This window comes from Microcaecilia unicolor, chromosome 5, assembly GCF_901765095.1.
Source record: "Microcaecilia unicolor chromosome 5, aMicUni1.1, whole genome shotgun sequence".
NCBI classification, from domain to species: Eukaryota; Metazoa; Chordata; class Amphibia; order Gymnophiona; family Siphonopidae; genus Microcaecilia; species Microcaecilia unicolor.
This window is the reverse complement of record NC_044035.1, coordinates 359,777,540-359,791,405: the sequence shown is the minus strand read 5'-3', so window position 1 is coordinate 359,791,405 and position 13,866 is coordinate 359,777,540. Positions and strand designations below refer to the sequence as shown.

The window sequence follows — 13,866 nt, the reverse complement described above, 5'->3', positions numbered from 1 at the left end:
TCCTTATGCTTTTCCCAGTCTTATGACGTTCCCTGTGTTGTGTGAATTTTATATCAACCTCATATATTTGTAAACTGCTTACATTTACCCAAGATTGCAGCATATGAAATAAATGTAACTAACTATTCTGGGCCTTCACAGACAGCTGATAACCTTACAGATCAGTACACTGGGTTCTTACACAGCTTCAGAAGCAGACTAAGACACCCTAGTCTGGTCCAGAACATTTCGCACACTGACACCTTTATGCTGTTGATAGTCACCGACTATCTGCTTCTAGCACATTTCAGAAACACAGACAACATACATGCATGCAGACAGGGCGAGTCGCACAGGATGCAGACACTGCCTGTCTTCTGGTTCCTAAGACCGTGCCTGACAGCAGGTACCAAAGACCAAGGCCTAGATGCTTCAGGGGAACTGTCCTGGTGACTCCTTCCCACTAAATCCTGGCATGTGTGGACTCCCCTCACATCAAAGAGCTGGCGGAAAGAGGGATTGTCATCAAATCCCTGGGATCTGAGGCTGCAGAGGAGGGCAGGTTACACCCAGACTCCAGCAACCTGTGTGGCAAAGACCTCCCATTGCACTGGAAGCAAAGGAGCAAATAACACACATTACAACAGCACTTTTCTTGTTCTGCTGCCTGTCCTGAAGGTTACATCATCAAGAGAACAGCAAGGAATCCTGCTGGACCGGAAGCGGAGACAGAATCTGCAGGACTGGTCCTTCTCTGAATCTGAAATGCAGAGCTGGGATTAGCTTTTTCGCCCCCCCCCCCCCGGCCAGAGATTTACACCTCCCCATCCTCTCCCCTCCTGCCTACACTTTAAAATTTGAGCTGGCTTTAGTTGTGAGGGTGAGGCACTGGTTCTTCAAGGATCTCTTGTCAGTAAAGCAAGCAGACCAGTGGTGTCTCTGGACAGAAGATTCTGGGGTGGAAAGAGGAAGGCAGGCCAAAGAGACATTTTTTATGCATCATGCCTGCATCACAACCCCTCCCTCTACCTTTAAATAAGCAATGAAAGACACTATAAGTGCCTTCATGCATAAAGAACCCCCCCCCCCCCCCCCCCATTCCCAGACACCAGTATAAGTAAACAGCATCATTCAGCCTAGTCTGCAGGATTGTACAGACGCTCAATATAAATCCTGCACCTTCATTCTGTAACTCACACTCTACATTCTAGGACGTCCCCTTAAAACTGACCATGGATGTGGGTAACGGCGGTTAGCGGTCTCTGTCATAAAACATATAGGGACAGATTTAGGAACCTTAACGTGTATACGCAGGAAGAGAGGCGGGAAAGAGGGGACATGATAGAGATGTTTAAAAACTCTAGAATGAGAGGGCATAGGAAGAATTGAGAGGAAATAGGTTTACATAAGTACATCAGTATTGCCATATTGGGAAAGACCAAAGGTCCATCAAGCCCAGTATCCTGTTTCCAACAGTGGCCAATCCAGGTCACAAATATGTGGCAAAATCCCAAAAAAGTACAAAACATTTTATACTGCTTATCCCAGAAATAGTGGATTTTCCCCAAGTCCATTTAATAACGGTCTATGGACTTTTCCTTTAGGAAGCCGTCCAAACCTTTTTTAAACTCCGCTAAGCTAACTGCCTTTACCACATTCTCTGGCAACGAATTCCCGAGTTTAATTACACATTGAGTGAAGAAAAATGTTGTCCGATTCGTTTTAAATTTACTACATTGTAGCTTCATCGCATGTCCCCTAGTCCTAGTATTTTTGGAAAGCGTGAACAGACGCTTCACATCTACCCGTTCCACTCTACTCATTATTTTATAGACCTCTATCATATCTCCCCTCAGCCATCTTTTCTCCAAGCTGAAGAGCCGCTTTAGCCTTTCCTCATAGGGAAGTCGTCCCATCACCTTTATCATTTTTGTCGTCCTTCTCTGCACCTTTTCTAATTCCACTATATAATTCCACTTAATACTCCTTTATGGAAAGGGTGGTGGATGCATGGAATGGCCTCCCGGTGGAGGTCATGGAGACAAGGACTGTGTCAGAATTTAAGAAAGTGTGGGACAGGCATGCAGGATCTCTTAGGAAAAGGAGGAGTTAGTGGTTACTGAGGAAGGGCAGACTGGATGGGACATTTGGCTCTTACCTGCCATCATGTTTCTAACAAGTGACCCAATAACAGTCTTGGTGCTAAAGTTTGACCTAAATCCAGACTGAGAAAAATGTAAAATAGTAACAAGATCCAGATATTCTGATAAATGAAAAAGCCACCACTCCCTCCCATAAGTTTACAAAAAAGAGGGATGGAGGCTATTGGCCTGTAATTACAGATAAAGGCTAGATTATATACAGGCACAGGCAGCTCCTTGTGACTCTGGGCAAGTCACTTAACCCTCCATTGCCCCATGTAAACCACATTGAGCCTGCCATGAGTGGGAAAGCGCAGGGTACAAATGTAACAAAAATAAAATAGATACTATTGGAGATTCTACATGGAATGTTGCTACTACTGGAGATTCTACATGGAATGTTGCTACTATTGGGGATTCTACATGGAATGTTGCTACTATTGGAGATTCTACATGGAATGTTGCTACTATTGGGGATTCTACATGGAATGTTGCTACTAGTGGAGATTCTACATGGAATCTTGCTACTACTGGAGATTCTACATGGAATGTTGCTACTATTGGGGATTCTACATGGAATGTTGCTACTATTGGAGATTCTACATGGAATGTTGCTATTCCACTAGCAACATTCCATGTAGAAGGCTGCGCAGGCTTCTGTTTCTGTGAGTCTGACGTCCTGCACGTACGTGCAGGACGTCAGACTCACAGAAGCAGAAGCCTGCGCGGCCACATTGGTGATCTGCAAGGGCCGACTTCTACATGGAATAGTAGCAACAGTGGAGGAGTGGCCTAGTGGTTAGGGTGGTGGACTTTGGTCTTGAGGAACTGAGTTCGATTCCCACTTCAGGCACAGGCAGCTCCTTGTGACTCTGGGCAAGTCACTTAACCCTCCATTGCCCCATGTAAGCCGCATTGAGCCTGCCATGAGTGGGAAAGCGCGGGGTACAAATGTAACAAAAAAAAAAAAGGCCTCAACGTATTCTATAAAGTAAGCCTAAATTTCCGTGTGGTTTATAGAATACACTGACCGCCCATCGATGTGACTAATTTTAGTTGCGGTGATTTATGCCATGTTTTACTTACGTTTCTCTTTAACCAAACTTCCACTCGCATCCAAAATACCTCTACCAAAGGGCATTCCCGCCAGATATGGATAAATGTGCCATCCTGACCACACCCTCTCCAGCATTTATACGGAGGCAGACAGAGAATTTGGCCAATGCACAATCTCTTCTTGATTGCCCAACCCCTGTTCCACAGTCATCTTTCCATGCAGTATCCCTCTATACTCCATGGATAAATGGAGCTAGCTCCTTCCCCAGATCTCTCCCTAACCCTTTGCTTATGACAAAAAGTCTCAGTTGCAAATACTAATAAAAATCGTGCTCCTGAAGCCCACATTCTGTTTGTACATCTTCAAATTGAAGCATTTTGCCCTGCTTCCCTACTAGTTACAGGCTTTTCTCTCTCCATATCCTGTATGTTCTCTGCTGGGGACCTTTGATTTAAAAAAATGGGTTCACACACAGAGGTCATCTTTCTTCCCTTTAAGCGACCCAAAACCTGATCCCAACTTTTTAATGTGGCCTAAAGGAATGGGTTGTGTGCCTTTGGGGACCCATATATAGGTGTTCAGTGGCACCTCCTGGAGATGGGTCTGCTCAGTCTGGACCCATGATTTATCACCTTGGTCCCTCCCTCCAATCTAATCAGGCCCTCAATTCAGCTGGCTGATAGTGTAAAGGTTTGGAACCTCTAGGCCACCCTGACTCTTTAGGGCATATAGAAGTCCAAATATATATAATTATTATTTATTAGGATTTATTTACCGCCTTTTTGAAGGAATTCACTGAAGGCGGTGTACAGTAAGAATAAATCAAATATCACCAATAGACAATCAAATATCCTTTTTCTTTTCTTTTGAAGCCTATCAACTGTGTTCCTGGGTATAGATATAGGTAATGATCGAATAAAACCAGCACTGGGGGATGCAAATTCATTTTAATACTAGATTCATGGCGCAGTCATGCTAAGTTACCTCGCTTTCATCCGGGTTGTAATACAATTTCTTAAATAGTGGCTCAAAGTTGTACTTATAGATCTTCTGCAAATCCTCCAGAATTCTTACCCTCAGCATATTTAAATGAAAAATTACCCTTCAAAAGTTAAATATACTTTCGATGCTTCCGTTCTATTTGCATTCATTTTAAAGCCCAACAGTCCACTATACAGCTCCCTACCATGCGCCCCTACAGGCCAGCAGCAGGAGATACGTTTAATCTGACATCATCTCCTGTTGCCGGAGGGTCAGTCTTGTGACAAGAACTGTGAGATTTGGCCCTGTGGCAACAGGCATGAAATCAAATTAAACAAGAGTCCTGTTGTTGACTCCCTGGAAGTGCCCAGTGGGGAGGGAGGGGTTAACGTAGCTGCTAGTGCTGCAATGTGTAAAGGGCATGTCCTGATCCCCCACTCTGTCCGTTGCCTCCCCCCACCCCAGTCCTGGCTTTACGCAAATGTCTGCAGTCTGCCCAGGCCAAATTCGAAAGCACTAGCTGTGGAAACGTGAGGACAATTTCAGACTTCTCGGACTTTGCTCAGTTTATTATCATACGCTACTTTTTTTTGAAGAAAATTCTTATTCCAAAGAGGTTTACAATGGTAATCAATAGAAATCAAACATGGAAAAGAAAATAAGATGATACCTTTTTTATTGGACATAACTTAATACATTTCTTGATTAGCTTTCGAAGGTTGCCCTTCTTCGTCAGATCGGAAATAAGCAAATGTTGGTAGATGACAGTATATATAAGTGAAACATCAAAGCATTCCAGTGACAGTCTAACAGGATGGGGGTGGATAGGTGAGAGACAGAAGTCGGGTGGATGAGGGACAGGGAGATATGCATGGAGATAGGAGGGTGACAAAGCAGTAGCATTTTATGGTTTATAATGGGCTAGAAAACCCATGTTTTATTTCTATTGATTACCTTTAAAAGTGGACTAACACGGCTACCACACCTCTCTACTCAAAGAGGTTTACAAAATCAAACACCAGAGAACAAATGGCTCTAGAACACAAATCCACCCCACTCTCACTGGATTGGGAGGGGAGAGGCAACAAGTGCATCCAATAACAGAAATATTTTATTTCAGGCATTCGATATACTCTCTCTCCCACACTCGAACCCCAACTAGTCTTAATGAAGTAGTGAGAGACACAGGCATCCATACGTAACTGTTGATGCACCTCATTCTGCCCTATATCACCTCCTGCTACTCCAGTAATGAGACTCTGCTTGCAGCTCAGTATTCACCTCTCTCAGGGCCAATCACCATATGGCAGAGCTCCCGTGTGATGTCTGACTAACGGCCATTCTTCCTGGGGCAGGAGAACTAAGCTATGTCTGATTAAAGGCCAGGCTCTCTGAACAGGGCTTCCACAGAGGTGTCTTCTCCCTGGCGCAGGGGTTCCACAAGGCTTTGAGCAATGAAGAACCCCCAAAGGTGTATTAACCCCTGTGGTAATACTAAAAAGTGTCAGTCCATAATTACTACCATACCGTTAACACTGGGACCAAGGTAGGTAGCTCTGCCTCTGTAAGTCCTGCCCAAACGTGTGTGTGAGGGAAGAGGAAAGAGATTCTGGGCAACAGCAGACCAGAGGCGAGGGACTGCACGCTTGGGTCAGCTGGTGGTCTGTGCTGTGTGATATGCGGTTTTGCAACTAATTGGGTTTCTGCAAGGTACTTGTGACCTGGACTGGCCACTGTTAGAAGCAGGATACTGGACTAGAAGGACCACTGGTCTGACCTAGTATGGCTATTCTTATGTTATTAAATACAGTATCGTGGCAAGCGTGCATTTTCTGAAAGAAATGGCTTTCAAGCACAGGGCTTCCTTGCAAAGCCTGTGTGTGACAATGCTGTCCAACAGCCACAGGAGTGTCTTCAGCACGGACATCCTTCCTTTCTGAATGGTGCTCAGAATACAGTGAGCTCGACACTGCCTGGCGCCTTCACTGGTGGTGTCAGCCATGTAGGACACAAGGCCCAGGTCCATGATAGGCTTGGGAAAGAGGGTGGCACAAATATTACTGACAGTGCAGATGTGGGAGGAGGATGGCTGCCTGCTTCAGGCAACTGAGGTGGGGGGCGGGGTACAAGGAATGAAGACAGGATAAATGAGAGAGCTTTCACCTCTGTTGTTTTCTCACTGAGACCACGAAACAGCAGAACCACCACATGGACACCTGCCCTCCGTACTTCAGCCTCACAATCCATCTTCACCACCGCGGTCAGACAGGACATCACCTAAGACAGGTAGAAGGGATAAACGCCAGAACATTTATTAGTGGGGACAAAGCATAAGTCTGTGTCCCGGGGAAGGCTGACTTTATAAAGGGGGCAGATCACCTTATCTGCCTTCAGCTCAAATCACCAGCCCCTTGAAACAAGAATCTATCATAAGGAGAAAACCCTCCAACAGACGACCAATTGAATGCACAAGAAGAAACACCTCAACATGCTCACCTGAGCCTGTCTGTGCATTCAATTTTGTTTTTGTTTCTCTTACATGCACAAATCAATTTTAGGTGCATGAAGTAATAAAACAAAACTGGACATGGAAGAGGTGAAGGCGGTTAGCTTGGCAGAGTTTAAAAAGGGGTTAGACGGTTTCCTAAAGGACAAGTCCATAAACCACTACTAAATGGACTTGAGAAAAATCCACAATCCCAGGAATAACATGTATAGAATGTTTGTACATTTTGGAAGCTCGCCAGGTGCCCTTGGCCTGGATTGGCCGCTGTCGTGGACGGGATGCTGGGCTCGATGGACCCTTGGTCTTTTCCCAGTGTGGCATTACTTATGTACTTAACTTTTGAAAATGTGCTCTTTACCTATGTGACACACCAACACCTACAGAAAAAGGTTTTAAATAGAAATAAATCAAAACAGAGAAAAGAAAATAAGATGATAGCTTTTTTATAGGACTAACTAACTAACTATGTATTAAGTTAGCCCAATAAAAAAGGTATCTTATTTTTTTTTCTCTGTTTTATGTCTATTTATTACCTTTAAGAATGGACTAATATGGCTACCACACCACTTTAGAAAAAAGTTTAAAATTTTGCATGAATTTCACAGTAAATTAACAAGTAGAATGGGATTTTTAAAGGACGGGAAGATCTGAGCTGGCATCAGTGTGGTCTCAAAGGGACACAATAGCAGAACACTCAGACCTGCTCTTCCAGAGAGTGACAAGAGTTTGGCCTCATCACACGATCTGACACTCTCACAGGAACTGGTGTTACAATGGGTGGATCAATTTGTCATCTGATACAGAGAGGATAAAATGCTGATTAACTGGGGCTGGCTCGGTGGTTAGAGCTTTTGCTCCCCAGTCTGTCCAAGGCTGAGGGAAGAGGGAATCCAAACCATTGCATACAGTCAACACAACCAGCCAGACTATGGCTCCTCCTGGCTGGGCTGAGTGAGCTGGAAGGAGATAGAGGTCATACAGAGAAAAAAATGCCAGCTCATTGTACCATGACCCAACGGAGGAAGCCCAAAAGAGCAAACAAACTGTCAGACCAAGATACATTTGAAAAGCTAAGATGTCTGACTTTACCTCATGAACCATGGAGCCAAGTGTGAATCGAAGTCTTTGGCACATTTCACCTAGGTTTGCCAGACTGCTGGCCCTCAGGGTGCTGTCGTGGTCTCTTGTTCCCCTCAGGAAAGCATGTATTAGGGGGTCTCGGTAACGGAACACCATGTCCTCTTTAGGAGAGGGAGAAACCAAGCAAAATTAAATAGACATGGTAATGTGAGCTCAAGCTTCAGTGTTCCTACTGAGAGACCAGGGAATGAATCTCTGAGTCACCCTTGTAATAATGTCACTCTGCACTATACCAGGATATGCAAAACAAAACCCTGCCTCCATGGTCTATATACAGGAACATCTAGCCTCAACTAGGTGATGATACCAAGCAGAGAGCTTCCGCCACCTCTTCCTAACAGCATGGGAGGTAAGCAGAGAGCATCGTGTCCCTGAGGTTCTCTCTGTAAAAGCCCACTGTCATCCTGCACAGTCAAATGGTCACAATTAATACATTAGTTCCTTGGAAATAACACAGAAAGTAAAAGAGGGATGTGAGATGAAACTGCTAAGAAGCAGTAGGTCTTCTTTTTTGTGGTTTTGCACAGCTGATGACAGGGCTGGCTTTTCCATTGGACCAGGTGAGGCTCCGGCCCTGGGTGTCGGCAATTAAGAGTGCCAAAATATCCAGCCTCTGACCTCACCTGGTCTACAGGTTTCCTTCCTCCTCCCCCTCCCCCATCTGGTCTCTCTCCTTCTCTTTTCCTCCTCCCCACGAGCCTGGCACTGCTCCCTCACCTCTCTCACTGCCCTGCCGTTCTGTAAAGTTATCTTGGTTGCCAGCGGCAGCATGACAGGCTGCCTTTGGCAAAACTCTGAGTCTTCCGTCTGCCGTGTTCCACCCACAGGGAACTGCATCAGCGAAGGCAGGAGGAAGCAGAGGGAAGACCTAGGAGGTGGACAAAGGCAGCCTGGTCATGCTATTACTGCTGGTGACCAACAAACTTTACAGGACTACGGGAAGTGAGAGAGGTGGGGGAGCAGTGCTGGACCTGTGGGGAGGGGGATAGATAAGGGGGAAACACTGGGGGGAGGAAGAGATGCTGGCCCAAGGGGGGGGGGGATGCCAAACCTATGGGGGGGCACCGGAAGTGATGCGATTGGGGGGGGTCACCAAGTCAAGTTGGCTCAGGGCGCCACTGTCCCTTGCGCCAGCCCTGCTCTGTGGCAAGGAATCTGAGCCTCTTATCACAGAGGGGCAATGGCTGCTCTCCTCAGGGTCTACCCTTCAGTGAGTCTCCAGAGCTCCCCAGGCCTTTTATCTTTTCCCACTTCATACCTACTAAAAGGACGTCAAAGTACCCCGCATGGCCTGCATTAACTACACAAGGCACAGCTATGAGTCCTAGAAGTCCCAAACCAGAATCATCAGATGACACAGATGTGGCCTTGAAAGCTGACAAACATCCTGGTGTCTGGATAATTCTGAAGCTAAAGAAAATCAGCAACAACTTTCAATTTGTTGAAATGGGATCTAGAACAGGGAAAAACTTAGGTAGGGAAAAACAAACCTCCTTCATCAATCAGAGAAAAATGTAAGTACCACAAACTCAGGTATGCTGAAAATAAGAAAACAATGCTTAGCAGAGCAGGGAGACAGCTGTATACCTTGGGCCTCTGGAAAAAGCACTAGCATTTAAAACAATCATACACTTTGAAAAGCAAATGTCACATCTGATTCAAATAAAATTCCCCTGTCAGTTTCCAGGATAAACCTTTCCCTGTTTTTCCATTCTCCTCACATGACAAAATGCACAGTCAATGGCTTTGCAAGTTTCATTCAACGGACACACAAGAACATGCAGATTAAAGAATTAATATTTGTTAAATTTATCATCTGTATCGAATTTAATATTGCATGTAATGATCTGAAATGATAATTGGTTCTTGTACATTAGCACTGGAAAAATGTGCTTGTGACCTTGGTCTGACCCAGCATGTGCTCTGCTCACAGGTAACATGCAAAAAATGAAGAGAATTTGAAAACGGTGTTACCTGCATCATTGGAAGAACCACCCCCGAAACACTCAGCCAAAGCCAGTGACTGGAAAGCAACTTATCCCCTGCAGCCACCCACAACTCACCCAGAGCTCTGGTCACTCGCATCAATACTTCACCCGTTTTCATTCTGCTCTCTGGGCTTTTCTCGGAGTTTCCATACTGCGCCAGCAGAATGGGCAAGATCTGCTCTGGATACACATCCGAAAGCAGGGCAATTCCTGCAGAAAGGCACAGTACGATAAAGCAGAGCTGGTAACTGATAGTTCCTTCTAAATTCATGAGCTCCAGGCTGAGGACTGATTTTACCCAAAAGGCCACAGAGGGAGACTGTTCCTAGCCTGCGACTCAGAGCCTGTGCTTACATCTTAGCCAGACCAGAGAGAGACTGTTCTCAGCCTACGGCTTTGTGGATGTTTGGCTAAGATCCAAGCGCAGCAGGGCCAGCTTAACTATTGGACCGGGTGATGCTCTGGTCCGGGGCACCAAAATAGTCAGCCTTTTCTTCTCCTCCCTCACCTCTCTCCCTGTCCTGTGGTCCTGTAAAGTCTAAGTCAGTTGCCAGCAGCAGCACGGGATGCCGCCTTCGGCCAGTCCCTGGGTCTTCCCTCTGCCGTGTCCTTCCTCCTCCAATGCAATTTGCTACGGGCAGGATACGGCAGAGGTAAGAACCAGGGGTTGGCCCAAGGCAGCATTTTATGCTGCTGTTGGCAACTGACTTAAGACTTTACAGGGCCATGGGGGAGGGCGAGAGGTGAAGGAGCACTGCCGGACTCATAAGAAATACCACCCAGAAACAGATCCAGTCTCTCACGATCCTATCTAAACTTACACTACCCAGACTGTAGTGGCCTTAAGTACAAATCTACCAATGCCTCCAACTTCACCTTCATAGGAACACAACTGTGGAATGCTTTACCCAAATCAGTAAAATCTACTCAGAACTACCTAAATTTCAGAAAATTATTGATGTCCGTCCTGCTCAAGAAGGCTTATTCTCCAGGTTCAACATAATCTGATTAACTCCTGGTTTTACAAGATTCATGGACACTAATTATCCCTATTATCATCTACATATTGTTGTTTAAATGATGTCTAAATGTTCACTATCTTACTTTTTACATTGTTTAATTGTACGTTTCTGTACTGTAGCCCTTTCCTACAGTTTTGTGTAAGCCCCATTGAGCCTGCAACTAGCGGGAAAATGTGGGGTATAAATGTATTAAATAAATAAAGAAGGGGGGGCAGATGAGAAGAGAGTCTGGACCTGGGGGGGGGGGGGAGATGCTGAACTGGTGGGGAGGGGGCACCAGAAGCGATGCAACTGGGGGGGGGGGGGGGCTCAGGGTGCCACTTTCTATTCAGCTGGCCCTGAAGCAGATGCTCTGAACCCCAAGACTCAGAACAGTCCCTCCGTGACCTTCTAGCTTCTTTCCAAATTCTCTTTCAGCCTTCTTTATCAATACCTTGCATCTAACTTGCCAGTATCCTTTTTTCATGGTTTTACACCTCCCATTTATTTCCTTATCATCTATTAACCCAACTAAAAATGTTAATGCATTAGATACTTTCACTTGCATTCAGGGGCGTAGCCAGACAACAGATTTTGGGTGGGCCTAGGCAAGAAGTGGGTGGGCACCAAGTGTTCTCCCCCCCCCCCCGCCCCAACCACCACCCAAAAGAATACCTGAGCTGGCGGGGAAATGCTTCTTTCCACCTTGGCAGTCTGCAGCAGGCATGCGCAGGTGCCAGTATCGTGGAGAGTAGCGTTTTCGTTACCATCAGGGGGAAGTCTTTAGCTGGCCGAGCTTGGGATCCCCACCAGCTACTGCAGGCTACTGTTGGGTGGGCCTGAGCTCTAAATGGGTGGGCCCCGGCCCACCCAGGCCCACCTGTGGCTATGCCACTGCTTGCATTTTACCTGCTATAGTGATTCTCTATCCTAATCGTGATGCCAATCTGCATGTCAACTGCCCCACTTGCAGATTGCTGCTGTACAATATGGGGAGCTGAATCACAGGAGATCACAAAGACAAGAAGATGTGTAGAAAACAGAACAATTTAAGAGTTGCAATCTAGTGAGAGAATCAGACAACAAAGCCCAACATGGCCACATTTTGCCTAGTTACAGGCTGCAGAGTGGAAAACTAAAAATACACTTCCATACTACTGCTACTACTTACTTCTGTAGCACTACTAGACATATGCAGTGCTGTACACATGATACGCAGGTGCTTTATCTGTCCCTAGAGGGCTCACAATCTAAGTTTTGTACCTGGGGCAATGGAGGGTTAAGTGACTTGCCCAGGGTCTCAAGGAGCTGCAGTGAGAATTGAACCTGGTTTCCTAGAATCTCAGTCCACTGCGCTAACCATTAGGCTACTCCACTCCATCTGGCAAAGTTAACACAACTTCCCTCTTGCTGCTTTGTGTCCAGGAGGGAACTCTGTGTATAACTGAAGACGCGTTAACGTGGCCATCTTGGGCTTTGTTGTACTAGCCTCCCACTTAGCCATCTATCCCCCCTTCAATCTGTTCAGAACCCTGCTGCACGTCTTATATTCCACCTGAACCGATATACTCATATCACCCCTCTTCTCAGGTCACTTCACTGGCTTCCAATCAGATACCGCATACAGTTCAAGCTTCTCCTTCTTACCAACAATTGCACTCAGTGTGCAGCCCCTCATTACCCCTTACGTTCCCACCCGTAACCTCCGCTCACAGGACAAATCCCTCCTCTCAGTACCCTTCTCCACCACCGCCAACTCCAGGCTCCGCTCATTCTGCCTCGCCTCACCCTATGCTTGGAATCAACTTCCTGAGCCCTTACGCCAAGCCCCCTCCCTACCCATCTTCAAATCCTTGCTCAAAGCCCACCTCTTCAATGTTGCTTTCGGCACCTAACCTTTATACCTTTCAGGAAATCTAGACTGCCCCTATTTGACTGACCGTACATTTGTCCTTTAGATTGTAAGCTCCTTTGAGCAGGGACCGTCCTTCTATGTTAAATTGTACAGCGCTGCGTAACCCTAGTAGCGCTTTAGAAATGTCAAGTAGTAGTAGTAGTAGTGATTCCCTCATTAGATTGCACCAATTAACATTTTTCTACACATCTTCTCACCCTTGTGATCTGCTGTGATTCTTCTCCTGCTGGCATCCAATAGATCTCAGCTCTGGTGTATTAATATGGGGAGCTAACATCCTGCCACTCTGTCCCACTGGGGGAACAAGAAAAAACAAAAGCTCCTCCCTCTGGCTAGAAAGAGCAGCAGGTTTATTTACTGGGCTTTACTAACCACCTCTGTGAAGAGGTTGGGCCCACAGCTGCACAGACATGGCATACAACACTGGCACCAAGGAATACCTGGACAAAAGCATCATTGTCTCTGATAAGGAAGGTACTGGTAATTACTCTAGGTTGCTCTCAGTTAATTGCCAATAAATAGATGAGGCTGGCTCAGTCCCCGATGAAATCCGCTGGCATTCTTTCCTGGTATGAGTTTGGAACCCCACTTCTAAGTGACTTGACCTTTTCAAATATATATGTTCAAAAGCCAGCTATATCCTGAACTGAAGCTATAGATCACTCTCAGCCAACTGGTTCTCAACAACAACCGAGTTATTATTCAGGCACAAACAAAGAGATAAATAACACCAGACAGTGAGAGATTCTTTATAATATTCCAAAAGTACTCTCTCACTGTTCGTTAAGGATTTTCATCTGCTCACCTGCAGTTCCACTGTACCATCTAAACAGCCATACAGGTGGCAAATGATCTCATATACTAGATCTGACTGGTGCAATGGTGTAGCCATGGGTGTATTGGGTGGGCACAGGCACATCCTTGCTGTGGCTGGCGGGGGATCCTCTAGCCCTGCCAGCTGAAGACTCCCAAAAATAAGTAAAAAAAATCCCCAACGATAATTCACACCACCATCTAATTTTGTTTAAATGTGCTAATAAAGCTTCAGAGACCAAGGTCATTTTTATTTTCAGGTCCCAGTTGTCTAGTCATTGCACACTGACTTTTCAATTTGATTTTCTATTATTTTTTTCTTTCTTTTCCAATTTTAAATGCTCA

General features: G+C 45.8%; 1 protein-coding gene across 1 annotated transcript in view; it reads right to left on the bottom strand.

Annotated features, from left to right (window-relative positions):
* TANGO6 (transport and golgi organization 6 homolog) overlaps positions 1 to 13,866 on the bottom strand; it is a 178,950-nt gene that overhangs the window by 2,210 nt on the left and 162,874 nt on the right. Inside the window, exons 15-17 of the mRNA XM_030204644.1 lie at positions 9,868 to 10,002; positions 7,754 to 7,905; positions 6,322 to 6,435 (exon numbers count right to left, since the gene is read on the bottom strand). Coding sequence (XP_030060504.1) covers positions 6,322 to 6,435; positions 7,754 to 7,905; positions 9,868 to 10,002 — 401 coding nt within the window. The remainder of the gene's footprint in view (positions 1 to 6,321; positions 6,436 to 7,753; positions 7,906 to 9,867; positions 10,003 to 13,866) is intronic.